Here is a 27837-nt window from a genome sequence, read left to right on the forward strand (position 1 = left end):
AAGAACTTCAAAGGCTTATATTTCCTCCTCTTTTATCTTGCAGGTAGTAACTCCAGTCAGGTCAGGACAAGGTTACGTTTATGAATTCCCTTCCAAATACCAGAAGGATACCTACGATATCCCTCCTGTTCGCCCTCTCCAAGGGGTAAGTACCAATAAAACTGCCGGCAGCACCAAAAGGACACAAAAGATGATTGTTTTCTACCAGAAGTTTATGAGCAGAGTTCTCTCTGAGAGAAAACAAGTTTCAATTAGATTCAGTGGCTTTTTCACAGAGTGAAGAAAGTGTTTCAGAGTTGTATTTGATGTTGAGTAAGGTCTGGCAGCACACCAAACACAAAAGTTCCATTTGTTTTCTGTGTTCTGATCAAACAGAATATCCAAACAGAATAAACTTAACGCCTGGGCACATTTTTTCCCCTTACTTTGTTGTTGTGTAGTTGACAGTAATTCACTCAGTGAGGGTAAAATTATCTCCCAGATGAACAGCTACCATGCAGGGAATTGTTTTCATCATATGTCTGCTGCACCACGTCACTGAACTTGAAATACATCTTTGTTCTGGGGAACACCTTTGGTACATGGTCCCCAAGACTGTGGACATCCAAAGTAAATGCACAGAGGATCTGTAACTCAACAGCCCCGCATCTCTCTGTGGCTCTTTTGACAGTGCAACTCCTCTAGGGAACATCACTGATGCCCAGTAGTACATAACAGACAGACACTGAGTGGCTGAAACTGTTGGGAAGTCTGGAATGAGAGACATTCAGGTGTTAGTTAGCCTTAGATCACACGTAGAACCCACTAATGCAGGACATGCCACCAAGTGAAATACTTGAAACAGCTAGCAGCTGTACTCCCTGCTATTAAGACTGCCCACACCTGATGAAGCAGATATGTGGTCCTAACATGGGCAGCCCTAATCTCAGAGTTTAATAGCATGTATTAGTACAAGCATATTCCTCCATCCCTCTGATCTCTATCGGTCTCATCTGTTCTAGACACACGAACATACTGCTCCCCTTTTTACTCCAACAGACAGTTGTAATAAACTGACCTTGATTTAACTTTTGGGATGGAAGTCAGCCATGACTTCATCTCTCCAGCCTGCCATTCACTCGGTTGCAGAGTGTATTTCCTAACTGTCCAATTTATTTTTTCTTTAGATATATGACATCCCCCCCACATCAGCAAAGGGGACTGCACACTCAGTTCCCACTGGAGATGCAAAAGCTTTAGGAGTCTACGATGTACCACCTGCCAAAGGAGTAAGTGTTACACAGTTTCCACAAGATCCTGTATTTTCATTTGTGACCGAAGACATGTCTAAGCAAGAGTTTATGTATGATTCTGAAGGAAAACGAGATTCAGAACTTTAAAGATTTCCTTAAGCTTTTAAGGTGTTTGTTAAAACTCATATAGTGAAGCATTGTATCAAAACTTCTAATGTTACATAATGTGATTTGGTCATTTAGACCTAGATTATCTTTGTGGCAGCATTCTGCCTTCTTGGATTTTGCTGCTTGAGAGAACGTGCATCAAGAAATGGAAATTGAAAAGTGAAGTATTAAAGCTGATGCTCCTTCAAACTTGAGATAAGTGTCTGACTCCATGGAATTCAATGGCAGATCTTCTATCCAAGCATTTTATTTGCCATACGGAAAATGTAAAATTGTTTTGCTAGTCTAGCCAGAGTTTTCATGGTTTGCTTCCTGTGTTTCAGATGTATGCTACACCCCCGTCTACATGCCGAGATGATGTAGGCCTGAGGGATAATTTGCAGGATTTTTCATCTCCAGCGGGGCACAATGCAAGACAAGAAGGAGTGTATGATATTCCTCCTCCTATCACCAAAGCAACTGGGAAAGAACTGATTAAGAAATTCTCTTCTGAGGGGCTTGCATTGACTGATGGAGCGCCACACAAACAGAGCGTTTATGACATCCCTGTAAACCATCAAAACCATTTTCTTGGACAGCAAATTGCACCTCAGAAAGATGTTTATGATACCCCGAGGGGAATTGCTTTCCCAGGACAACAGACAGGACTCAATGAAAGTCTAGCCTCAGAGGGAAGAGAAGGTGTATATGATGTGCCACCACCAGTGCTCCAAGACACTAAAGGCTTGCAGGATGTGACTGATGGGATGAATAGGTTGTCTTTCTCTAGCACAGGAAGCACAAGGAGTAACATGTCCACATCTTCAACAACATCAAAGGACTCTTCTTTCTCAGCATCAACTACACAGGACAAAAGACTAATCCTTGATCCAGACACTGCTATAGAGAGGCTTTATCGTCTTCAGCAGATGGTGGAGACAGCAGTCAATAACCTCATGGCCTTCGCTACAGCAGACTGGCGGTCTTACAGCTATATGGAGAAACACATCAATGAAATTCACACTGCCGTGGATAAGGTAGAGCAGTCACTGCTGGAGTACCTTCAGTTTGCAAAAGGATCAGCAGCCAATGCTTCCTTTCTCTCTGAGATCAGCCTCCATAACAAAATGAGGAGGGAGGTGCAAAGGCTGGAGGACTCTCACCAGATCCTTACCCAGACCAGCCACGACCTGAACAGCTACAACTGGTCTTTGAATGTGCTCGCTGTCAACAGACTGCAGAACAAGTGTGATGACCTGGATCGGTTTGTTATGGTGGCAAAGACAGTCCCAGACGATGCCAAGCAACTGACCACCACCATCAGCGTCAATGCAGAGCTTCTGTTCAAACAGGTGTCAGGCAGCTCACGTTTCAGGAGTGTCCCAGAGAATATGAATGCTCCTGACTATGCATATAACAGTCCTCATATGCAGCGTCATGGAGAGAAACCACAGAATCACTTTAGTTCTCTTCCTCCTCTCCTGAGTAAAGGTCAGCAACCTCACAGTACTGCTAGCGAGAGCTCAGAAAAGAGCTGGATGGATGACTACGATTACGTTCACCTGCAGGTAGGTAAAACCAACATCTTATTCTGTGCAAGACCAAGTAAGAGCTGTTTGCAGGAAAGCTGCAATCAGATTGTCACACTAAGACACATTCAAGAGCAAGTTCACCTGGGTGATTACTTGCTCTCAAATAGGACTGTTGCATAGACAATAGCAGTAGCCTTTTGCCCTTGCCACACTATCCTTTTGTTTTCTCTGAGCTCTCGGGTGTGCTGCCAGTGAAAAAGCCCTCACAAAGAAGCCTGCTGTTTGGCCTACAAGATGTCATTTAGCTCAGGAACGGTTTTTATTTAACACAGTGTCTTTTTACGTTATGCAAAACAGGGGAAAGAAGAGTTTGAAAGGCAACAGAAGGAGCTACTAGAAAAAGAAAATATCATCAAGCAGAGCAAAACGGAGCTAGAACACCATCAGGTATGTTTGCTCAGGTGCAATAATCGCATGGAAATGTAATGTTCCTTGCACAGAGGGAGTACTGGTCAAATAAAGCAGGAGGGGCCCTTTACTTAGCATTGTGTGACTGTTAGCAGCACGGCTGTGAGGTGTGCATGAGTGCCAGAACAAACAGTTGGGAAGTCCCAGGTGCCATATGGTGAAGATGGAAGGTATTGGGTCTTGGCTAACAAGTAGCCCTGGGCTAGTTTCTTTCCAAGCAAGATTTGTGCCCATCAGTTTCCAAAATTTCAGGATTTAGAAACGCAAAGGACAAAAATGTGTGTTGCCATGCTTCAGATAAGAAATGGTGAGCATCAGGATAGCAGCACCTTCCTGACGCCAGGCACGTGCGTCAGCCGTTGCTGACAAACAAAGCTCGAGGCATTACTGTAGATCTGAAAACCAGCATCTCTGCTCTGCTCATTTCCTTGCTCCACTCAGTTACTGAGTAGAAGCAGAGCCACAGCTCTTGGTGTTTGGAATGACATGTCTTGTGGCATAGATAAGCCTTTCCCTTGAAAACAATTTCCAACCATCTCAGTTTAAGAGATGAGTTATTTTTTTATTGCAGTGCAGCATTGTGGTGCTCATGGCATACGTATGATATAAGCAACGTCTGTCTCTAAAAGCAGACTTCTGTAGCATCTCACAGCGAGCGGATCAGTCGGAAAGCCAACTTGTGAACTCAGTTTTCCAGTTATACTTTAAATGCTCAAAAAGCACAGGGTGTAAGATTGAGGGCTTTCACTGTGCCGTTAATGACAGTGTGTTGCTGCCATATCACATGGCAGAAAATTCTACATGGAAGAAACAAACGAGTTGAAAACGTGGCCATTCCCCCCACTTTTGATGGAGAGGACAGCGACCACGTGTTCTGCTTTTCCTGCCTTCTTGAGCATATTAAACTTCAGCTTCATCATCACTTTAAGTGTTCTATCTTTAATTTCCCATTTGTTTTTATTTCCTTCAGAAGTAATTAGGAACTGAGAGTTGAAGGTTTGTCATCTCAAAATCCCACGGAGATGGCAGCCTTTTAAAGGCTGCGTAGGTGTCAGTGCCACTCGATGCAGCTCTCACTTTTTATTTCAGCATACTCTAAATGAGCAGCAGCCTGTAAATTCAGTGGGCTTCTGAATGCAGATGAAGTGATGCAGATGTTTTTGTCTTCTGACCTCTGTCTGGACTCTGTTAATGAAAGCACCCCTTGCTCTCCAATATAAGATATTTTAAAAGACATCCACTAGTTTTCTTTGAGCATGACTAACCCAGAGCACCCACTGCTGTTCTGAGGCAGATGCAATTGTAATGCATAACATCTTATAGGAACGGGTTTTGAAGAGAGACTTTTTATTCACCTTTCAGATCAATCAGTTCCAGCGGCTGGAGCAGGAGATCACAAAGCCTGTGGAGAACGACATTTCAAAATGGAAGCCACCTCAGGCCCTCCAGACTGCCAACAGCACTATCGCCTTCCATGACAGACAACCGCTTTTGTTCTATTCTGACCAATACGAGACTCATTTCAATTCCCTCCTGAACACCATTGATGCCTTTTTCAGTTGCGTCAGCGCTTCGCAGCCCCCCCGGATCTTCGTTGCTCACAGCAAACTTGTCATTTTGAGCGCCCACAAACTGGTGTTCATCGGGGACACGCTCACGAGGCAACTGACATCTCAGGACATACGCAACAGGGTGCGCAACTCCAGCGACCAGCTGTGCGAACTGCTGAAGAGCATCGTGATGGCTACCAAGATGGCGGCCTTGCACTACCCACACACAGCAGCGCTGCAGGAGATGGTGAACCGAGTGACAGAGCTGTCCTACCACGCACAGCTGTTCAAACTCTCGCTCGTCCAGATGGCGTCCTTATGAAACAAAGCTGAACCCGACCCGTGAACGGCGAAATATCAAAGAAACTGGAGCGTTTTTATGTAAACATCACCATTTACGTTGTGTAGATATTTTATATGGAATGCATTAAATACATTCTTACGAGTTAGAGCATCAAATGAAATCAGGGATCTGGGAAAATATCTGGCTCTGTATTATGTTCCTACTATACAGTTATGTATACCCTCCATATATGTATATGTTGCTACACTCTTTAAAACATCATTAAGCACCTTAAAAAGTATGCGTCGGGTAAGCAGTGCATATCTTTTGTATATACTGCTATTTCTTCAGTATATTTAACTGGATGCTGCACTCATCTTGATTCATTCCATCTTAATTTTGGCACATGGACTCGGTTGTGAAACCTGCTTGTAGCAATCCATGAATCATAATGGTTCTCATAGAACCCCTTTCCCTTGTTAGAAATTACTAGGTTAATTTCATTAACTCTTCTTGCTGTTATTTTGTTATATATAGAGGATACAATCATTGAGTAGTATACATGTACAGCTGCAACAAGCAACAGTCAAAGCGTATAGTATTTGGGAGAAAAGCATTTTAAGGCCATACAAGGCCATGTAAGAAGCAGAACCTTCTACGAAGGAAGGAATTGTATATTTTTGTTATTTGATGGCATTTAAACTTCGCTGTTTCTAATAATCGTACAAGATAAGTTTTCAAAAGGGTCTTAGCAACATGAATTTACATGTTTACCTTGTATATCCTTGCATCGGCAATTAAATGTAACCCTCGTGCTCACTGTGGACTCTGTTATCCTGAGAAAACTCACTGGGCTCACCTGTGAGGTGGCAGGTGAGCAACATCTCAAAATACCAATCCCTCCAAAAGCATTAGGGTAAGCATTGTCATTCATATGGGAAGAAGATAACTGAATTTGAAATACTAGATAATTAAACATCTCTATAGAGCATACCCAGGTTAATGAAGGAAAAAAAAAAAGGGCTGTTTCTAAGACATTCTTGGTAATTAATTGCATCCACTGCGATTTTGTCTTCTATTCAAGCACCAGGCTTTTTCCCCCCAAAGTTTGTTCCAGACCTACTGATCCTTCTGCACTACAGTGTTGCCAGAAATTACCTCCTGTCTTAACGAGGCCACTCCATCAGTAGGGTACACAATCCTAACCTATAATTTTTAACTTGGACCCCTAAAAAAAAACTATTCGGAGTTGCAGGCTCCTTCAGAAATTCCATACATGCTGGCTGCTCCAAAACATGCATCGGACTATTTTTCTTGCTTTCCTTTTTAAATCTCCTAAAATTCAGTCCTGGAACACCAGCTGTCCTTGGTGCTCAAACTAGAAGAAGCCACTCTTCCAAGCAGGTAATCGGAACAGAGTACCTTAGATCAGTGCCAGGTGATTCTGGCACTTAGGAAGGAGAAACACTACTGTCTTCTGGTAGGTCAGGGTAGTCCTGCATTGATGCATTCGGACTGCACAAGAGCACCAACTGAACAGGCACTTCTGCCTAATTTTGCATGCTTCCTAGTTTGCATCTAACCACGTGCCTTACTGCAGTGGTATTTGTTGCCTTGAAACAAAACCATTCCAGCAGCGTGTGATATTTTACTGCCTTAATATATTGCCTCAGAGAGAAGACTGCTCTTAGCTGCCATCCCATCGCTTCCCAAGTCTCCAGAAGGTCCCCAGGAAGGCCTGGAGATAGGAGGTAGTACAACGGCAGCAGCACCAAAGTCAGCCCCAGTGGCACACACTGGCTGTCTTATTGTAACCAACAGCCAGTTGCCAAAAACCATCTGCCTGAACCTGCTTCGTACTTTTGCTGTTTGGGATCGCTTTGGTTTTCCTTGTTCATTTCTTTGTTGTATATTTCTTAGAGAGTGAAAAGGCGTTTTGAAGCTTACCTGTTATGTCGGTAGTTTGTGCTTTCAAAAGGAGAACATTAATCATAAACCTGTAGTACAGTTTGTTATTTCGTAGAGTCATTTTAAGATCATTACATGTCTAGGTTGTTGTTTGTTTTTTGTTGTTTTTTTTTAATAAAAAAGCCAACATTTGGTCTTACTTTTCCTTGCTTTTACTTCTAATGTGTGCTGAGTTGAGCACACTGGGTTCCAGACAGCACCTGAAACAACCACCATGAAACAACTCCCCTCACTGAGCCGCAGCATCCCTGGGCTGTTGCTAACAAACTGCTGCTGTTTGGCAACCAAGTGATGGCTCTTGTGAAAGAGCTGTCTGAGGGAGAAAGGTCACTCATGAAAACAGCAGATTTTAAGGAAGTTGTCTGGTTCATCGTAACAATATCCATATTTAATTGGAACCCAGAGGAACTACTTCACTGCACCCCACCCTGCACAACCCCCTGTTGCTGCCCCTGGGATTTCTCACTGCACAGCTGCTACATTTGCGCCTGCGCTGTATGGCTGCAGCTTCAGCAAATCCACTGCCTGCCATTCCAGCAAAGGCAACGTATGAGTCAAGCTCTCACACCATCTCCAGATCACACCCCGGCATCCTCACATCCCCCAGAACACCCAAGAGCATTCTCTGATCTGTTCATGTGGGATATGTTCATCCCTCCTACATCTCCTACCAACACACTTCAGAGCATTCCTGCATGAGAAGCACCATCCTTCTGCCTACAGCCAAGCCTCTGCATTTGCTCTGTGCCTGTAACACTATAATGTGATAGAAAGTACAGCAATAATAGTGGGGTGGCAAAGTCTTTGGCTGCAGCAAATGAAGACAAGCACAAATGCAGCAGCCATGGATGCAGAAACAAATGAAAGAATCTGCTTTCATTCAGAAGGCCTCCAGAAGGCAGGGATCTCCAGCAAGATACCCTCACCTCCACTGCCAACCCTTAAATGAGGTCTGGGAAGGGGTGGATCCTGGCTCCATCCCTTCTTGTCATTCAGGTACACTGCTTGTACCTGAGCTCCCTTGGGTTGGCCCTGCCTTCCCACCAGGTGCTCAATCACTGCTTCAGGCCATAACTTAACATTTCCACTACACTTCCAGAGCCTGTTCTCCCTCCAAGGAAGATTTAGACATGATATAAGGAAGTTTGGTTTGTTTTGTTTTCTTTACAGTAAGGGTGGTGAGGTATCGGAACAGGTTGTCCTGAGAGGTAGTGAAAGATCCCATCCCTGCAGACATTTAAAGTCAGGATGGATGGGCCTCTGAGCACCCTGATGTGGCTGTAGGTGTCCCTGTTCGTTGCAGGGGAGTTGGACACGATGGCCTTTGAGGGCCCCTTCCAACTCAAACAATTCTATGATTCTATGATTCTCTCTCCTGAACCTCACTTGCAGGCTGCCTACTCTATCTTAACCAGCACAGCTTGCTTTATTCTCTCTGTCCCCTTGCATTCCTACAAACCAAATCCAACCAGCCAGCATTCTCTTTAGAAGTCTGCATTCCTTCTGTTGCCACCTCCATGACTTCCCAGAGGGCAGAGCTCAGCATCTGGAGAGCCCATGCACAAGGAACACTGCAGCAGCTACTGCACATCCAGCACATGTACCATCTCCCTGCCAACGGTTTCTGAGCTCAAAGAGGGACACTTTCTTTCCCTGCAAGCAGCAACTGGATATGTAGAGCTGACTGCAGCAAGCACAGAACAAGGGAGAATGACAACATGATACACCAAGCTCAGCCCATCTGTGGCACTGCAATTTCTCTTAACAACAAGAAACGTGAGCGGAGCTCTTTCTTTAATGCAGGAGCCCAAAGGCAAGCAGTCATTCACAGCTCCCTGCTCAGCTGACTGTGCCTTGTTCAGCCCCACAGCCAGCACTGCCTGAACCACTTGGGATTGGGAAGGCACACAAACTATGCCCCAGAAGCAGCCAGTATTTGTACAAGACCAGAAGCAACAAGCAGAAAAACCTGCAAGAGAGATGGGATGAGGAGGAGAAGGGAAGAGAGCAGCAGTCCGCACTGGTTCTACAGTGTCTTCCAGAAAGGAATCGCAATACACATTAAAACTTTCTGTACAGGTAGGAGGCTCTGGGGCACACCCCCATGCAGTGCATCCAGCCTGGCTTCACTGCCAGAGAGCTCAAAGATAAAAAGGCACACGAGTGAGCAGCCATGAGTAAGAAGAATGGACTTGTGCTGTTTCTCCACCCTGTGCTTTGATTTTATGAAGGATGGTTAGAAGCAGCCCACCTACTAAAAGCCTTTAATCTCAGGAGGAGATTTAAGCTGGAAACTGGTACCTGTAATTAACCTGCATTCCAGAAAGAGAGAACCCACTTGGCTTTTATCATGCTGCATTTCGAAGTTAATTTTTGATAAGGAACAAGCACATGTGCACTGCATTGCTTCACCTGCAGCTATTGTCACTGCTCACAACACACAGATCTACGTAAGGGATGAGCACAGCCCCACTGGCAGCTTGCATCGCTTTTGTAGGGACTGCTGTGATGAGTCCCAGAGCTGTGAGCACAGCCCTGCTGTGACCCATGAATGAGATGAGCAACCCCACCCTCCCCCAGGTGCGGGTACCAGGCTGACCACCAGGACCCACTGCCAAAACCTGGGCACAATTACTTAGAATAAGCTGCTTCAGGCTGTTTCCAAGTGTAAACGTTACATTCGGTAGAGGGGATTTGCTATTACTCCCGTCTAACAAATGAAGGGCGCAAAGGGATTGCAGGTTTCTCCAAACTCTTTGCAAGAAAACATTCCCTGCTTCTCCCCCAGCCTGAGCCAACAGGATGACTCACCAGCCAGTGTAGCTCCCACCACGTCTTTATCTCACCGCTCTTCTCAAGGACTCCTGTCTTCAATGCAAACAGAACGTGACAAGGCTCTCTCCCCCAGGCCTAATATTAAAATCCTCCCTGCAAGGTTAGCATTAAGTGAGCTAATTGTGAGCCTTTGTTTTACAGCTGGAGAGCAGCTGCTCAGTAACCAGGAGGATTTAGGGCAGCCCTGGTGGGCGGGCATTCCACCTCACAGCTCTGCAGTGAAACTGTGAGCAGTGGGAGAGATGCAGTTGTGTCTTACAGGACCTGGACAGCAGACAGTTTGGCCCTATGATTGGGTCAGAAAATAGAAAAAAAAACAGGACTGGCTTATTCCTTCAAGCTGGTCTTTACAACGCGACAGATTGCTCATAACCTTGAGAGGTAAAGAAGTGCTGCTTCTATTTACAGTGAATGGTAAGAAAAGCAGATACCTCTGAGTACTTTGATATCTCACTCTCAGGCAGATGATCATTGTTAAGGTCACCTTCCTTGACAAAACAAAACACAGCATTCGTCCTCTGCCACAAACAAAGCATGATCCTCCCAAAGCTTGGGGCTCTGCATGTGGCTCACAGCTTTTATGGCACAAAGTGTGCTACCAAATCAAAACGGCCACTCCCTCATCCTTCCCAGCCAAGAGACAAGAGGATTGCTAAAAACAGAGACAGCAAATACAGAGGAGCTCAACTGCATTGGCCCCAATGGGCACACGCAACAGTTCTCCTGCAATGCAACCACAACTAAGCTTGAAGGCCCATGCCATCTAGTGGTGAAATTTGGGCCCAGAGCTCCCTTTCCATCTAACTTTAATAACAAAATCTGCCAGGCTTTTGGACAAGAATCTGTTCTGCAACCAATTCACCTGTCTGAGAAGCCCACCCAGGGATGAGCTTTGACATCCACACTGTTACTGCAGCACTTAGGGAAAATACGAGGACACTCTGGAACCAGAGACAAGGAAAGCCAAATCAAGCCTGCTCTCAGTAGCTGAATCCTTTGGAAACTGTAAGAACTAATGTTGCAGTGAACATCATTGCTAGTAATTAAATGCTGCAATTGTTAAATAAACCTGATAGCTATCAAGCCACAGCTCCCTGATACAGGGCACATGTCCTCTCCCCTTCTGTTCAAGGACACTGCCAGAGCCCTAGTGGCAATACACACAAGCCATGCTAGAAGAGAGGTACATCACAAGCAGCGTAGATGGACAGTGCTTTGACAATGACCCCAAAGCAAGACAATTGGTCCCATTTCCCTCTAGCTCTTAGGGTCTCTACACTAAGAGAAAAGAGTACTCGTTATCCATTTTCCATTTTGAAAGCAGAAGAGCCTTGTGAACAGAGAGAGAAGAAATTAAAAGCTAAGATATCCAACACAACGTCCCAATTTGTAAAACAGACAAAACCAAAGCACAAACCCACTGGATGTTTGTCTTCTGAATGGTTTGAGTTCTCCTGGTGAAAGAGAATGCCCAGATCCCTTCTGTGGGGCTGTGCCTCTCATTCCCAGTCTGTACGTACAGTCAGAATTGTCACATCCCAGGTGCATTTTAACTGCACGTTAAATTTCATGCAGTCATTAACTTCCCAGATCTACAATCTGTCAAGATCTCATTGCAGGGCCCCTCTATTTAATCTCAGCTTTCCTAGCTGTTGTTTAAAGTCAGAAGCTTGACTTTCTGCCATTTGCTCCATGATACTGCTTTTCCATCTACAGGTCCTTCTAGTCATTCCTTTTGCCTGAAGGGCAAGACTAGCACTGCTACTTGTCAATGTAAGCCCTAGACTAGATCTAAGCTCTTTTCTTCCTTTTCACAAACAGTCTGCATACAGTCTGTCCATTCCACTCAAAGTTTTTAATTATAAAAGGAAATCTATGATCAAATTTCATTTTGTGATTAAAAATACCAGAGAGAACACACTCGCAACATGGACACTTTCAGGGCCAGGCTTGATCAGGCCCTGAGCAATCTAGTGTAGTTGTGGATGTCCACAGCTAGAGTTCATTGCAAGGAGTCGGACTAAATGACCTTTAAAGGTCCATTCCAACCCTAAGGATTCTACAATTCTAATGTAAGAGCTTCTGATTCATGAGGAATACACTAAAATACACATCTTTAAGGCTAAATATAAAACACAGCATATTTACACAACTCTCTTCCAGTCTAGTCCTAGGTCAAAATGTTCATGTGCAACCCAAGCAAGATAAAGCACAGCCTGTTTTACAGTAACTACCCGTATTCATCGTATAGAATAAGAGCCATATGAAAATCTCAAGGACAGCACACTGGTACCTGTGGGGAAGGAGGACTACCAGCTAGGACAGCCTGCTGTAGAATTCAGGGCAGAGCAGAGTTGCATAGCAGCAGCTTGATCCATCCTACTGGAAGAGACCACACCATGTTTCCTTGTGATCAGCATCCACTAAATCACCTGCTTGCTTTTCTGCAAGCATCTGATACCAGTAATCAATCACCGCACATTCCCACTTACATATAACTATCCTCCAAACACACACTCTAAAAGATACATACTAACCTGGTTTTCACCACGAAGTCACCGTAGGAGCCACACCAGTTAGAATCCAACTTCTGACTGGTCTTCTTTTGTAGTGTTGTACACTCTAAAGAAAAACTGCTATTAAAAGAAGAAAGGCAGAAAGTCACTCGGATCAAGTACTCATATCAAGTCTGGTTACTTTATTTTTTTATCTGCACAGTCAGTTAAAACAGTTAACGTGATGAAAACAGACAATCACAAAAGCTTTAGGTACAGTATCTTAACAGTGAAGAAGCAAACGACCACATAGAACCCTTTTTTATGCTGGTCATTCCCAAACAAGACAAGAGTACATACAGAGGTCTAGTTCAGTGTAAAACCTGATGTTAAGCAGCAAGTTGCCCACAAGTCGCAGGACAGTACGTGGTGTTTACTGCAAATAACTACAGCAGCATTGCTAAGTGAACGAACTGCATAGAATTAACCTTATGGAAAAACATCAGATCACCATGATGACAGCCTTAGTGGCTCACTAACAGGTTTGAATTATGCAATTCAGCAAGAAACAATTGTCTACATTCTTACGTTTTAATAGTTTTCCTACTTTGTTCCACCAGTCCGAGCTGCATTTGTTCCAGCCTTCCTGCTATTAACTGTTTTTAATTAACTGCCACATACACGTAATCACTGCTTATTCAAAAGTAACACAGCCCCTGCAACAAAAGTGATATGAATACATTTAAAATAATCAACCCAAAGTACATTCAATAGAACAGCTGCAACAGTAAGGCAATGAACAGTTTAAAAAATAGATTTTACTAAACAAAAACGACCAAATACATAACCTGTTGCCTTCATAAGGTTTCAGACTTGAACGGGTCAATTCAAAGTTAAGTGCTTATTCACCAGTAGCATTTTGGAAGTACACCAGTAAAAATATTGAAAGACATGAGTATATTGGACTGCCAGCAATCACAACCCAGGTCTTATCACAAGTGTGCTTTCACTCACGTAGCTTCACTTTTACGGGTTTGCATGAAGTGCCCTGCACAAAGATATTACTACAGACTCTCTGAAAAAAGAAAAGTGTATTGACAGAAAATACCAGTATTACAAAATCTTCCTAACCTCATAATATAAGACTTCGGGCTGCTACTAATAAGATAGTGAATGTTATATGCTAGGCAGATACTGCTATTGGTAGCTATGTCACAGCAGCTTTAAAAAATAGCATCAGATGTTTAAAAAAAAAAAAAAAAAAAGACTGAAAATAGCTTTTGGGAGTGAAATGTACACTTACAAACCACAGAGGGATTTGTCTGGCTAGAGCAGATGAACCATCCAAAGATTCTACATCCATTTGTTTTAAACTACTATCTAATTGCATATTTAATCATTGTCAGCATTCAAACCCGCATGGATTTTCCTTCATTAACTTGTTCCAGAGTCTTGATTCTTACACCCTTAGAGCTGCTCTGGCTAGCTATATTTATTGCTGTAACTTCACATTTCTTCACAGCTACGAGAAGCGGAGACTGAGTTAACTGTTACTTATCTCAGCTGGAGATATTGAAAGCATGAGCCTTTTGCCATGTTCAGTGGACTTACATCTAGGCAGAAGTGCAGTGGAGTGTTAATATTCCACATCAGGACCAAAAATAGAGCAACCTCACTTGCAAGCCCACATAAGTAAAGCTCAAAGACAGAAACAGTAAACACTTCTCTTAAGAAAAACGCTCCAGTGCTGGGTTAACACTGCTGAGCTGAAAGCCTCATCGTGTGAAGATATACAGGTACAAGAGTACAGTGACATTAAGTTGCACAGCGCAAACAACTGAAAGCAGCAGGGAAAAGAACCGGATTGCTTTTGTTCAGTTTGAGTAGATGGCGAGTTTACTTGTGAAGAAACATTATCAGGAATTCCCTTGTCAGTAGCGAGGACAGAGGAAGAAGACTATTCTATTCCTACATGTGTTTCAAGGATATGAGCGTAGCACTCTCTAGTCATGCTTGAAAGTGTAATCCTGTAACACAAAGCATGCTTATACATACATGCTAGCAACTAAAACAACTTTTAGACTTCAAAGGTCCAGACTAATTTTATGTGCTTAATGCTGAAACACCCAAATCATTTGCAAAGTGAATGCTCTCATTCATTTTCATTCACAGGTGACAAATTAAAACAAAGGCACCAGAGAAGTAGTCTTTTGCCAGATGTAGGCCCACTTAATGAAAAAGATTAAACATTGCTGCTTTTAGCTATGCAAGCAAACCAAACTTTGAAAGTTATATGGTTTAAACTCCTTAACAGCTCAAAGTACAATTTTGTTGTCCTGCTAAACAGTAGTTTTTATACAGTGAACAGTGATCTAAGCAATATCACATATCTAGTTTTGAGAGAGAAGTGAAGCTGTTAATGAAGCAGACATTTTGGTAGTCTTTCCCCTCTACACACGCAGAGAGGTAGGACCTCTATGGTCCTCCTCTTCCCAAAGATCTCATGCAGTCTTCAAAGTTGACGAAGAGAAGTCAATCTCCTCATTCTGAAGTGCAATGTCAGAACCACTGTTTAACTCACTCTCAAAAAGGAGCAACTGCTCATTACTGATAAACATCAGTACGTCCTCCATCAAACATGAGGTACCAAATTCATTGCTGTAACACTATCAAAGCATTAGAGTGATGTCTACTAAATTGGTCAGAATGGCCTTAGTTGGTTCCAGGGCAAGAGTTACATCCGGTACCAAATACCCGATGTAAGAGTGTTCAAAAGAGAAACACTTAGAATCCAAAAAGCCAAAGATGACAGTACAGATCACTGATAAGTACATAATCTAGGCACCTTCTCCTCTCCAACACAAGTTGGACTTTGAATAAAAGGTTCAGGAAGAACAAAGAAATCTCTCAGGACTGTTCTACCTGTAACCCTTCTTGTGTCAAAACCAAGAAATCAGGTCTTATGACCCAATTCCTTTTTTTAAAGGACATAACCAAAACCTCCCAACTGTGTTCACCTAATATTGTTTTCTCACATTTCATTTATACTCAAACAGATATAAGAAAGTAACAAAATTTCACTTTAGAATGCTTTCTAAAGAAGGATATTCTTTCAACCATTTTTCAAGTTCACATGCGCTCTCACGGTTGAAAAAAATATATATATTCGTATATACCTAAAGAAATAAAATTCAACTTCACTATATGTAGTTGCAGTGCTGTAAAGAAAAATAATTTAGAAACTATTTCAAGTCTGAAATGTATATTATGTTCAGACAACTGCAGAGGCTAAGCCTGTGGTCCAGGACCTGTTTTTAATCTGCATGCAGGGACAAGAGCTACAGCAGCTGAGCATTTTTCTGAATGAGATTTCTCTCCACCTCATTTCTTCCAGTATTCTTTGACTTGCTGCTGAAGCCCTCCCTGAACCCAAAGTAGTATATACTGCCAGTTCAGAATAAAGATCCATGGGTATTAATATTACCTCTTAAGTCAGTTTTTCAGTAAGAGCAAACCACTGAACAGCACAGTGCAGAGGTGTTTAACCATTCAGTTAGCCAGAAGTTCTAAAGAGTATTTTAAGTTGTTTCTTCTGCAGGTGCTCTTCGCTGCCGAGCAGATTTCTGTCTGCCTCTCTGTGGTGAGGGTGGAGTCTCCTGTTCAGCTTCTGTCTCCGAAGTCTCGTTGTCCCCTTGCTGGGAACCCGTATCACCTATCAATTCTCTCAGGAACTTGAATTTAGACAGAAACAATTGCCAGACCACATACCAGCCTGCAGGAAACAAAGAAAGAAGGTACCACTTAGTCACTTCATACCCATCAAGTCAGCTCTCAGGCAGCGTATATCAGGAAAACAAGAAGGAAAAGAAAAAAGAAAGACTGACTGCCATCTTAATTACTCTCAATCCCAACACCCTTTGCTTCCTCCCCCTCTGCACACACACACACACAGAGTCTTTTCTACAGTCCTATAGGCATCAATTCAGTTTGATCAGGTCTGCCCTCATGCCGAAGCAAATGTTTAAGCTCCAGGTTAGGACCTGGACATACACTTAATCGTAGTGTCACAGCAAACAGTAATTAGGCAGTTATACCAGTGCATAGACACGGCACTCAGCTGTCAGGAGGAAACGAACTTGCATGGATGCACCTAAAATACAGATGATAGATTCAATACATGGAATCATAGAATGGCTTGGGTTGGAAGGGACCTTAAGGTCTCCTGCCGCAGGCCAGCCTCCCCATTTAATACTAGAGCAGGCTGCCCAGGGCCCCATCCAATCTGGCCTTGAACACACCTCCAGAAATGGGGCATCCACAGCCTCTCTGGGCAGCCTGTTCCAGCACCTCACCACTCTCATAGTGAAGAGCTTCCCCCCTGGCATCCAACCTAAATCTTCCATCCTTCAACTTAAAACCATTTCCTCTTGTCCTGCCATTATCTACCCTAGTAAAGAGTTGACTCCCCTCCTGTTTGTAGACTCCCTTTAGTTACTGGAGGGCTGCAATGAGGTCACCCCGCAGCCTTCTCTTCCCCAGGCTGAAGAAGCCCAGCTCCCTTAACCAGTCTTCATAGGAGAGATGCTCCAGCCCTCTGATCATCTCTGTAGCCCTTCTCTGGGCCCTCTCCAACAGCTCCCTGTCTTTCTTGTACTGGGGGTCCCAGACCTGGATGCAGTACTCCAGATGGGGCCTCACGAGGGCAGAGTAGAGAGGGACAATCACCTCATCACAGTGAAGGCCATCGTATTTTAAAAGCTGCATTTCATACTCATTAAGAACATTTGCAGAGATCTTGAAATTAATACCATGCTTTACAATAAATCCTATTCCAAAATTATGATTCAGAGACCAAATCCCCTAAATTCAAGTGTTACCTCACCGTGTCAAAGTCCCATTAAGAAATATTAACATTCTCTGGTAAATTTGTGTAACATTTAGCAATGAAGCAGAACTAAAATGCTCTTGGTCCCGAAACTATGCAAGTGAATTTTACAGTTGACATAATCACATTTCTACAGTATCTTTACATGTATTTAAGATCCACCACCTCCTTGCTCTTAAATCAACGTTTCTAGAACAGATAACCAAGGCTTAAAAAAGCAGATGTATTTATATTTTAATCTAACCCAGAACCTTCCTTTTAAAGTCTTATTTATCTAAGTATTTTGATAGAGATGCTCAAGTGTCAGCACACTGAGAACTAATGCTAATCCTTTCCCCTTTAGCCAGCCAACTCTCATCATATAAAGAACAGAGATGTCACTTAACTGCATTTCACAGACAAGTAGGATAAGATTCACGCTGTGATCCAAAAGTGCACTATATATAAGCACAATTTGCGGTACCAGAAACCACTGATCTTAGAGCTGTAAATTAATACCTCATTTTCCTATCAGGAAATTCGTCCATTCAAGATATACCATTGACCTACACAAATACAAAGAGCCTTATTTGGCAGAACCAGGGAAACCTGTCCTCTCCAGCTACACGGCTGTCAACGGAGACATTTCTGAGCGTGGACAAACAGCGATATATGAAGCAAAGGGATGCACTGACAGGTGGCACCTGTGTAGCTCCAGCACCCTGATTCTTCCTCCTCTTCTGCAGCCAGAGTCATGCCAACACAAGCAGCCATTACTTAGGACAAAGCAAGATCCCACCCTTCCTCTCTGCCCCAGAATACTCACACCCTGCACACTTCATTTCCCTAACTTCTCTGCTGTTGGGAGTTGCAAACCCTACACCAAGTACTTCCTTTTCCATTGCCATCTAACCCTTTAAATTCTGACCCAACTGAGTCGGATGTCTGACAAATGCATTAAAAACCCCTGCATCTAGAAGCAGCAAGAGGCTGGTCTGGTGCCTTTTTCCTTTCACATCTAGGGGTCAAAATTGAAATAGTTACTGTCTGAAAATCGTTTTCACTGAAATGTATTTCAGGTCTCTTGGATTTACAGTGCTTTGTAAATTCTGAAGCCCATAAATCAATACATTTCCTCGTGGCTCTAAAACTCATTAAGAAGGAATCAAATCCCCGAAAGCCACACTTCTTTCCAGACCACATGGAAAAAGAAACAAAATACTACAAAGTGAACACAGGAAACGACAAAGTGAGACCTAAGCAGAATATTACAAACCAGCGCATGTGTCTTTGACTCCACAATTTGCTGGCAGAGACAAGATCTGGGATGCTACAGTTACAAGTGAATGAATGGCATGATGTCCTGCCAAGTCTACTTGAGCATATGGCGGTGGTGAAACTCTCAGCCACAAACTGCCCGTTTCAAAAAATCCTATCTAAAATACCTGCAAGGTGAATTAATGCCAAACAGCTACGCTACTTCCAGAGAATAAAATGGGGGGAAAAAAAAAGCAGAAATATTCGGAGCCTTTCAAAAATGATGTTGGAGGGTACTCTATAGTTGGTATAAATACATACACCTGTAAGGAAGGTATTTAACTTTGGCAGGTTAAAGTGCATTATATACTTTCTTTATCACTGCAAACAGGCCATTTAAAATGCAGAATTACAACTAGGAAGAAAAGAAGCACTGAAAGACAGTAAGAGCTCCTTCGCAGACACTGTTTAGAAAAGCAGCATTTTTCCCCCCCATGTTTGGTTTCTGACAGACCACAGCAGTCTGAAAACCCAAAGCACCAAATATCACAGACTGCAAAGCTCACTGGCTTAGGACAGAATCAGGACACCGCAGACAACCAGCCAACACAACTGCTTGTAGCCAACAACCACATAGACCAGCAGGAAGAGACAAGTGAAGTGAACCTGGATGCCGTGCACTGAAAAGAAAGGGACAACAGGCTTCTCCACTGACTGCAAGAAGAACAGCTGGGCTTGGAAAAGAATGGTTGGGATTGGAAGGCGCCTTTAAGATCACCTAGTTCCAACCCCCCCCTCGCTATAGGCAGGGACACCTCCCACTAGACCAGATGACTAAATAAGTTCAGTTTACCATCTCCGCCATGTTAGGAGGAAGTTTTTCCACACAGAGGGTGGTGACACACTGGAACGGGTTGCCCAAGGAGATTGTGGATGCCCCATCCCTGGAAGCATTCAAGGCCAGGCTGGATGTGGCTCTGGACAGCCTGGTCTGCTGGTTGGTGACCCTGCACATAGCAGGGGGTTGAAACTCAATGATCATTGCAGTCTTTTTCAACCCAGCCCATTCTATGATTTTATGTCCCTGACCACTGTTGCACAGCCTTCCCCACACACCCTGCTGCTTCCACATCAAAGACTCACAGGATCTCCCAGACAAGGAGGTACAAGGTAGTCAAAGTAGAAGGATCCCTTTCTTTCACTTGTTCTCGTTGCAGTGCCAGCCTGCATGGAAAGTTTTAAAAAAATAATAAATCCAAAACAAATACACAGTTAAAGCTGCCCATTCGGCTGAGACACCCTGCTGCCTGGCAGGTACTGAACAGAGTACAGCAGAAACTTCTTAGAAATAAACAGACTCCCAAAGAATTGAAGAAAGTTACTCTGGATAAAAGAGACTCCAATAACAGTATCAAGTAAATACACCATTAAAAAAAACCACACACAAAGACTGGAGGCAGATTCAAAGTACTGAGTAGCTTTCTAATCTGTTCACAATGCATCAACTCTTCATCTTCATGAGAATGCAGCAGAACTGTAACACCAGACATGATTCCACACTTTATAACTGTAAGTTACATGATGTATTTAAAAAAAAAGAAATTAAAATGCTGACATAGGACAGGTGGCTGACACTGCAGCTTGCATACACCATGCTGCTGGTCTGTTTGGGCAGGCCACTTGAAGAAGCCCAATTGATTTAACATTACCACAAAGTACTTGATCACAATCAGTCCTACAGGACAACTGTACACCACCGCAAGGCAAAGCCAGGGCTCCAACTCTCGGTACAGCCCATACTCGAATCCAGAGAGTCAGGAAACCCTGCCAACAACCAGTACTTGGCATCCGGGCAAAACAGCAGCTCCCAGCCACTGCCAAGTTTTAAGCAGGGGGGCGGCCGCCTCACTCTGAATGCCACAGCTAGATGCTGCCCAAAGACATTTAAGCCATGCTTGGCACTGTGCCCTCAGCACGTCAACCCCTTCTATAAATCATGATGCAATGTGTTCGCAAAGATGGGACTGCGAGTCAAAGCCTCAGTGCCCAACTCCCAAGTATGCGTCCATGCAGTATCACTATGTGGAACAGATGTTATGATTTGACCAAGTTCCAATAAAGCCACCTTTCCTGCCACTTCCCCCAATGACTCCTAGTTTGTTGTAGAAAGGCAAGAAGCAAAGTGATCTAAACGTTGAGCTACTCCCCCACAAGAGGTGAGAGGCACTGGCCTCAGATCCTTCAATTTCATGCACCTTACACTGGCCTGTAAGCAGAAGTTAACAGAGAAAGGGATGTCTTCATTGGAGCATATTCCCATCTTCCTGATTGAAACAGAAGAGACGCCTACAAAACAGAACAGGGGTAATACTTTGTTTTTTTACAGTAAGGGTGGTGAGCCATTGGCACAGGTTGCCCAGAGAGGTGGCGGATGCCCCATCCCTGGAGACCTTCAAGGCCAGGCTGGACGGGGCTCTGAGCACCTGACTGAGCCTTAGATGTCCCTGTTCACTGCAGGGGAGTTGGACCAGATGACCTTTAAAGGTCTCTTCCAACTCAAACGTTTCTATGACTCTAGCGAGTAACATGGAGTGCTGCTGAGAAGTAATCTCTGTTTTCTCAGATAAAACACAACTCACCAAGAAAGGAAGAAAGGTGATGCAGTAACAGCGCAAGAGAGTTTGGAGGTCTGCCTTCTATTTCTGCCTCCACTATCAACTTCCTGAGCAGTCTTGCAAAACAGTTTTACCTCTGTCCCCACTGATTTAAAAATAGGATACTGCTATTCCAGCAGCAAAGACTAATTTAGGGCTGTGGTATTATCAGGCAGAGCGAGGCCTGCATTCAAATACTTACATGCCCACGACAGGAAAACTTAACATCTATGAAGAGAAAGCACACGGTTCTAGATGCTGACACAACATCTGGGGGAGTAGAGTTCTGCTTTAGGCTCCGTGTTTGATGTCCTCTGTGACGCAGCCAACTTGCTATTTCTGTGCCTTTTTAAAGATACATAATACACTGCCCCAGAGTACTCAGCTACGAAGCTGATCAGAAGGCATGCGATACTCAGAGCACTAACAGCAGACAGCAGCTGATACAGTGCTTGGTCCACCCAGCTCCTTAAGCCCCCTCCCGCTTAGTTTAACATCCTGTAACACATTTCTGCTGACCGATAGCCAGGAAACATGCCCTGGTCCCACCTTCCATTTTTAACAGGTTGAAAACTCAGCTTGAAACAAAAAGGTGTCTTCTCTCAATTGCTAGCCTAATCAGGCATGGCTCCGCTTGTCTTTTGAGTTTGACTCATTTAACATCGGCACAAAACTGTCCAAACAAAGCACTGAAGTTACTGAGGCAGAATTTAAGGCTCTGATGTTTTTCCACTTGCACACCTGTATGGGCAATTTGAGTCACCCAACCTTTGTTTTCAAGTCATTCACATCTCTTCAACACCACCTCGTTGGCCTCGCTCCCCAGACGAGACAAGCACACCTATCTGTTCGTTGCACTGAAGGCATCTGTGTGGTTTCACCTGGCTCCACGTGTTGATCCAATGGGAAGACAAACACACAGGGGTAAACAGTACTGGAATTCACCTCGGCTGGTCTTCTGTTTCACCCCATCTCCTTCACTCTGGGTGAACTCCTAGCAGCTGCAGAGGAGCAAGGAAGGCACTAAAGCAATGAGACCACGAGAGAAACCAGAGCAAAGTAGTCTGACAGGCTGGCAATCAAGTAGAAGCAATTTACCTTTGGCCCACTTTTAGAAGAGCAATTGAAAAGAGCATAGCTGGTTAGCTATGGTTATAGTCTCTGAATGGTTTCTGTGTCGGATGTGCTCAGTTTACAAATTCCACTCACTGCAAGTCCTTAACAAATTGAGATCCACATGGAAAACGGCAAATGCAAGCATCCAAAAGCATTAAATAGAAGAAGAAATCAGGTCACTTATTCAAAGTATTTCTATAGACAAACGCCTAATTCAGGCCTAATCATTTCCTTTTCACACGGCTGATGGACTGGCCCTAATAACTTCCCATACTTTGTGCTCTGAATTTTTATCTTCAGAAAAAAAGTTGAACTCGATGGGATGTGTGCTGTGAAAACGTAAACAGTGGGAAGGATTTCACGCTTGTGATACGTAACAAATTCACACCATCCTGGGACATCTCCTGGGTGCCTCAGTACATCGCTCTCTGCGAGCAGCCACACCACAAGTCCTTCTGCATAAGCCACTCAAAACCCAAGTGACGGCTCTTCTGTCTCTTGACCCTGTAAGCCCTTTTCTGAGGCTGTTAAATACCTCTCATCAGATGGCTATAAAACATTCTTATCAGCTTAAGTTCACTCAAGCTTATATCCAACCGCCCTGGCGTCAGGTTGGTCCACTAATTTTATGCCTCACTGGCTGGCATTTACTCATATCCTGTCACACAGAGCACTCATCTCCAACGGGCTGTAAAGAACAGAGATCTATAGCTAAGAAGGCAATAAGAAAGCACCTATCACAGGCACAATGAGGTTGAAGGTGGCTTACATTCAAGTTATTCTAATAGCAGCCTCGACACCACTTCTGCTCAAATATTTTCCATTAATAGTCTCGGCACAAAAACGAGCAGCATCCTACTATCACCTAATTAGGAAATGCAATATAGCATTTTGGGGGAGAAAAAAAAGCATTACCAGCACAGCATGAATTGCTATCTAACCCTGCCGAGTCACTTCTAAACAGGGCAACAGTCAAAAAGCACCGCCCCCAAACCATTCAAATGGCAGCTTTCTGTGCTCAGTACCTTTAACACTGAGGTACGCTTTGGCAACCTCTGCAATAAGCTCTGATATTGTAACACTGACTGTATGGCTTAGAAACAAGGTTTGTCAACTGATCTATGAACTTCAAAGGGTAAAATGTTTGGCCTCCAAAACACTCTTTGTTAACAAGCTTGCCATTTTCCCCTTGCGTGAAGGAATACTTTTGCCTCATTTAAGCCCCTTGGCTGATCATTTAACATCATGTACTCCAGTTCCTCAGTAATTAGGCGACTGAGCAACTGCTGCCCGATCACCTTTTACACACTGCTTGGTTTTATAACCACCATCCTCCCCCAGCTGTGTATTCACCAGGCTAGACAGGTCTAACCTACTTAGAATCTCTTCATGCAGAAATTATTACACGGCTCTCACCACTCCGTAAGAAAACTCTCGGGGTTTTTTTCTTTAAATAGTGAAATAGACTGTTTAAGACACGAGCACATGATAGATCCCTGTAGCAATATAACAGCACTTGCTATTTTATACCGAACATCTGACATTGGATTTGCCTATTTTCTTTCTGCAAAGCATTAGCGTATTTCAGAGGAATGCTTGCAATGACAAATTAATCCTCTGCTAATCCTTTCTTCAGGACGGTAACAGTTCTGTTTGAACCCATTATATTCACTGCCCCACATAATTTATGGATGTACTTCACACTTCTGTTCAAGGGCTGTTCCAAAAGTAATGCCTCCTATTTTATGGCGTTGACCCCCGACATCAGAGGCAGATGGTGGTATGGCAGTAGCACAATACTCTGTTACACGTTGTTGTCATGCGACAGACAGCAACAAAGGGGCAGTCTGACCTCATGGCATCCGACATGGAAGTGCGGTGGAAGCAAAGGGGTGTCACTGTATTCCTCCACGCGGGGAAAAAGTGGCACCCACTGACATTCATCAACGCTAGCTGAACAATTCTAGAGACTGAACAGTGGATGTGAGCACAGTGAGGCGGTGGGTGGTGCGTTTCAGCACTGGCAACAGTGATGTGAAAGGCAAGCCACAGTCCACACAGCCATGTAGAGCTTTGCAAGTGCAGCATGTGGGCTCTTGTTCACAACCGGTAAAAACATATAGCTAACGGTGCTGACCACAGTAGAAAACAGTGTTTTGTAGCTAAGAGTTTGCTCTGTCCAATAACATTATTGTTCTCTTCGTATATGTTGTAGCTTCCACGGAAATTAATAAGAGGCATTACTTTTAGAGTGACTGCAGATGTTAATACTGCATTTCTCCCATCATTTCATTACCCAGTCCCTTGCTATTGCAAAATCTTTCCACAGGGCTCTACAGCTTTGAGTACAACCAACTTTTTTAAGCATCAGGTGTCAGCAGAGTCTTCATTTGACTCATTATGTTTTCAAAAAAATCACCTACAGATCCACCAGCAGTCACTTTTTTAATCTCAGGAATGCTTCAATACTGAAGCGTAGTTGAGTTCAGTGTTGGTGCTCTCTTCATCTTCTGTTTGAATTCCAAGTTCAACACATTGATCACACCACCCACATGCACTACATCAGTGCTTCCCTCCAACAACTCCCAAAGACCTGTAAAGTTGTCCCTCCCATTTATATACTTTCTAGATGTAGAGGGGAAAGTTATTTGTTCTGGAAAGTTCTCTTTTTCTTCGTTTGTTTTTTAAATGTGGAACCAAGCATTGCTCTAACCTATTCCAGCCAACATAGAATCACAGAACCATTAAGGTTGGAAAAGACCACTGAGATTATCGTGTCCAGCTGCCAACCCATCCCCACCATGTCCACTAACCATATCCACACAGTTTCTGACCACCTCCAGGGACGGTGACCCCACCACCTCCCTGGGCAGCCTGTTTCAGAACCTCATCACTCTTTCTGAGAAGAAATCTTTCTTAATATCCAATCAGAACAACTCCTGGTGAGACCAGAGGTGATGGCTTCAAGTTGCATCACTAGTTATCTGGGGGAACAGGGCAACCCACACCTTGCCACAATGCCCTTTCAGCTGTAAAGAGCAACAAGGTCTCCCCTGAGCCTCTTCTTCTCCAAACTAAACAATTTCAATTCCCTCAGCTCTCCATCAGACTTGAGCTCCAGACCCCTCACAGCTTCGTTGCCCTTCTCTGGACACATGTCACAGGCTGGGGGTACCAGCAGGAGGGTCACCTCTGCTCACTGGTGCTCCACACCTGAAGTGCTTCCAGGCTCACGGTGATTTGGAAACGAGGAGGAAGGGCGTTCCAGCCCACTCCCACCCCCTGGGCATGGGGCCCTTTCGTTCCCTTAAGCCAATCATACAGTCAGGGGCCACCAGAGCCTGGGAACACAGCAGACAGGCCACAGAAACGCTGAGGATGCAAAAGTCCCCCAAGACCATCCAGCCCAACTGCCCACCTACCACACATATTTCCTCACTAAACCGCGTCCCTCAGGACAACAACAACACGTTTCTCGAACGCCTCCAACCACGCCGCACACCGAGGCCTGCCCCGGCCTAGGCACTCACCGCAGAGCATGAAGAGCAGCACGCAGGCCAGGGTGGCCACGATCACCAGCAGGGTCAGCCCGATGCTCTGCCACATGCTGCCGGGCCCTTCCCCACCGCCAGGTGCGGGGCCCGACTCCCGATGGCGGCTCGGCGGCCCGCTCGCCCCTCACGCAGGGTCCGACACAGACCGGAGACGCCGCGGGGCACGGACAAAAGCCCGAAGGCTACAGGGCGCGGGCCGCGCCTCGCATAGCTGCCCACCGCCCCGGAGGAAGAACCAGCAGAGCCCAGCGCCAGCCGTGCCGGCGGCGGGGCGGGCTTTGGAGCGCGGCGTGGTGACGCCCGCGGAGCGCGGGGCATGCCGGGAAGCGTAGTTCTGCTTCCCGGGAGCGGGCGGGCGCCGCGGGCAGCGCACACTACAATTCCCAGCGTGCCCCGCGCCGCTCGGCCGCGGCGCCAAGCGAGCTCGCGCGGGCGGAGCGTGTCCCCGCGTTATCACCGCCGCCCTTGGTGCGCGGCGTTTGCGTGTGGCGTTACAGCAGGGCGCCCAAGTGTCTGCTGAGGCGGCGTTTTTACACCCGCACCACCCCGCTGTGGTTCCAGTTCCGCATGACCTTGGTGCCCGTGCCCTCTGCTGACGCTGCAGTGACACCCCGCAGCTGCCTTCCCTCGCAGAAATCTGGGGAAATGAGGTTACCAGGAGCCCTGCGATAAGGGCGGTGCTTCTGGCCGGCTCTGACCTCTCCCTTAACACCGCAGTACGGTTATCAGCTTCTCTTCTTGTCTTGGAGGCACTCTTAATGCTTATAAAACGTGCGTTACATCCACTGCTGCCGACTGCCGTGAAGATGTCACCGCTGTGGTGGGATGTCACAGAAAAGCCAATCCATTTCTCTTTGTGTTTCTTACATGGGTTGTCTTAAAATCCCCCCTTCCAATCGAAGCCAAAATTTGTGCTTGGCTGCCCACTGAGCGTCTCACCCTTCCAGGATACCTCCAACCCTGAAGTACTCACACACGCAATTAAAGAATCATAGAATGGCCTGGGTTGAAAAGGACCACAACGATCATCGAGTTTCAACCCCCTGCTATGTGCAGGGTCGCCAACCACCAGACCAGGCTGCCCAGAGCCACATCCAGCCTGGCCTTGAAATCCCCCACTCAGCTACTTAAAGCTGCCGTTGCTTCAGCAGCTCAGCACCTGAGTTCCATCTTCCCATTTCAGTCTTTCCTCCCCAGCAGCCCCAGCCCTGGATAATACCCTGCCAAACCCACCTGTCGCATCTTGCAAGCGTTGTCCTACTTTGTCCTACTTTCCTGGTGTGTCTCAATAACTGAATACTGTGACATGTCTCCTCGTCTTTCATCCTGAATTGTTACACACATGCTTAAGCAAGATTTCTTCTGTATTGCAAACAAACGTGGCAATAGCAGTTACCACCATATTAACTTCTGACAAAATAAATAAGTTCTCTCCTAGCTACGCTGTTCTGTTTCTCTATTGTTTTACTTCTCGTGTATAGTTAGAGCAAATTCTATGGGTATGGAACTGGAACGTTCTCTCTCCTGTAAAACATCTGTCACATTTTGGAGCTATACATCATTTTACAGTTCCAAACATGTTTATGATTAGTAGTTAATTAATCTACATCACATCCCCAAACCACATCACAGAGCCACTCAGCGCCCATAACTGATGAAAAAACTATCCTGGTATGAAGTCATCCTGGAGTGATAAATATACACCATAGTGATACCATCTAAGGCAGTATGCTAGGAAATAAAGATGAAAGTAGGTAGCAATTACATTTTTCATCTTACACTGCACAGGCAGACAGCTTTTTAGTCAACATGTCTTCAGAGTGGAAAACCTTAATTTTATTTAAATGTGCCTTTCTCTAGAATGCAACGTATAAAATGAAGG

At 44.7% G+C, this 27837-nt stretch overlaps 2 protein-coding genes across 4 annotated transcripts in view; one reads left to right on the forward strand and one right to left on the reverse strand.

The window, feature by feature from the left end:
- NEDD9 (neural precursor cell expressed, developmentally down-regulated 9) overlaps positions 1–7319 on the forward strand; it is a 94425-nt gene extending 87106 nt beyond the window's left edge. For all 3 annotated transcript variants that reach the window (XM_046930959.1, XM_004939656.5, XM_418946.8), the window contains 5 exons: positions 44–145; positions 1167–1268; positions 1724–2947; positions 3269–3358; positions 4742–7319. In XM_046930959.1, the coding sequence (XP_046786915.1) occupies positions 44–145; positions 1167–1268; positions 1724–2947; positions 3269–3358; positions 4742–5251 (2028 nt within the window). In that variant the 3' untranslated portion in view covers positions 5252–7319. The remainder of the gene's footprint in view (positions 1–43; positions 146–1166; positions 1269–1723; positions 2948–3268; positions 3359–4741) is intronic.
- Positions 7320–12685: 5366 nt separating this feature from the next.
- On the reverse strand, positions 12686–26220 carry SMIM13 (small integral membrane protein 13). Its single transcript, NM_001389333.2, has 2 exons — positions 25932–26220; positions 12686–16282 (listed from the first exon to the last, which is right to left on the reverse strand). Exons 1-2 carry the CDS (start codon positions 26005–26007, stop codon positions 16089–16091), a joined length of 270 nt encoding a protein of 89 aa, NP_001376262.1. The 5' UTR covers positions 26008–26220; the 3' UTR covers positions 12686–16088.
- Between the last annotated feature and the right edge of the window lie 1617 nt (positions 26221–27837).

Source organism: Gallus gallus, chromosome 2 (assembly GCF_016699485.2).
Source record: "Gallus gallus isolate bGalGal1 chromosome 2, bGalGal1.mat.broiler.GRCg7b, whole genome shotgun sequence".
Classification (NCBI taxonomy): Eukaryota; Metazoa; Chordata; class Aves; order Galliformes; family Phasianidae; genus Gallus; species Gallus gallus.

Excerpts from the sequence above, each read along its gene's own strand:
- SMIM13 (NM_001389333.2), bottom strand. The coding sequence starts at position 26,007 with ATGTGGCAGAGCATCGGGCTGACCCTGCTGGTGATCGTGGCCACCCTG. Across the intron at positions 16,283-25,931 it reads GCTGCTCTTCATGCTCTGCG|GCTGGTATGTGGTCTGGCAA; the intron begins GTGAGTGCCTAG and ends TGTTTCCTGCAG.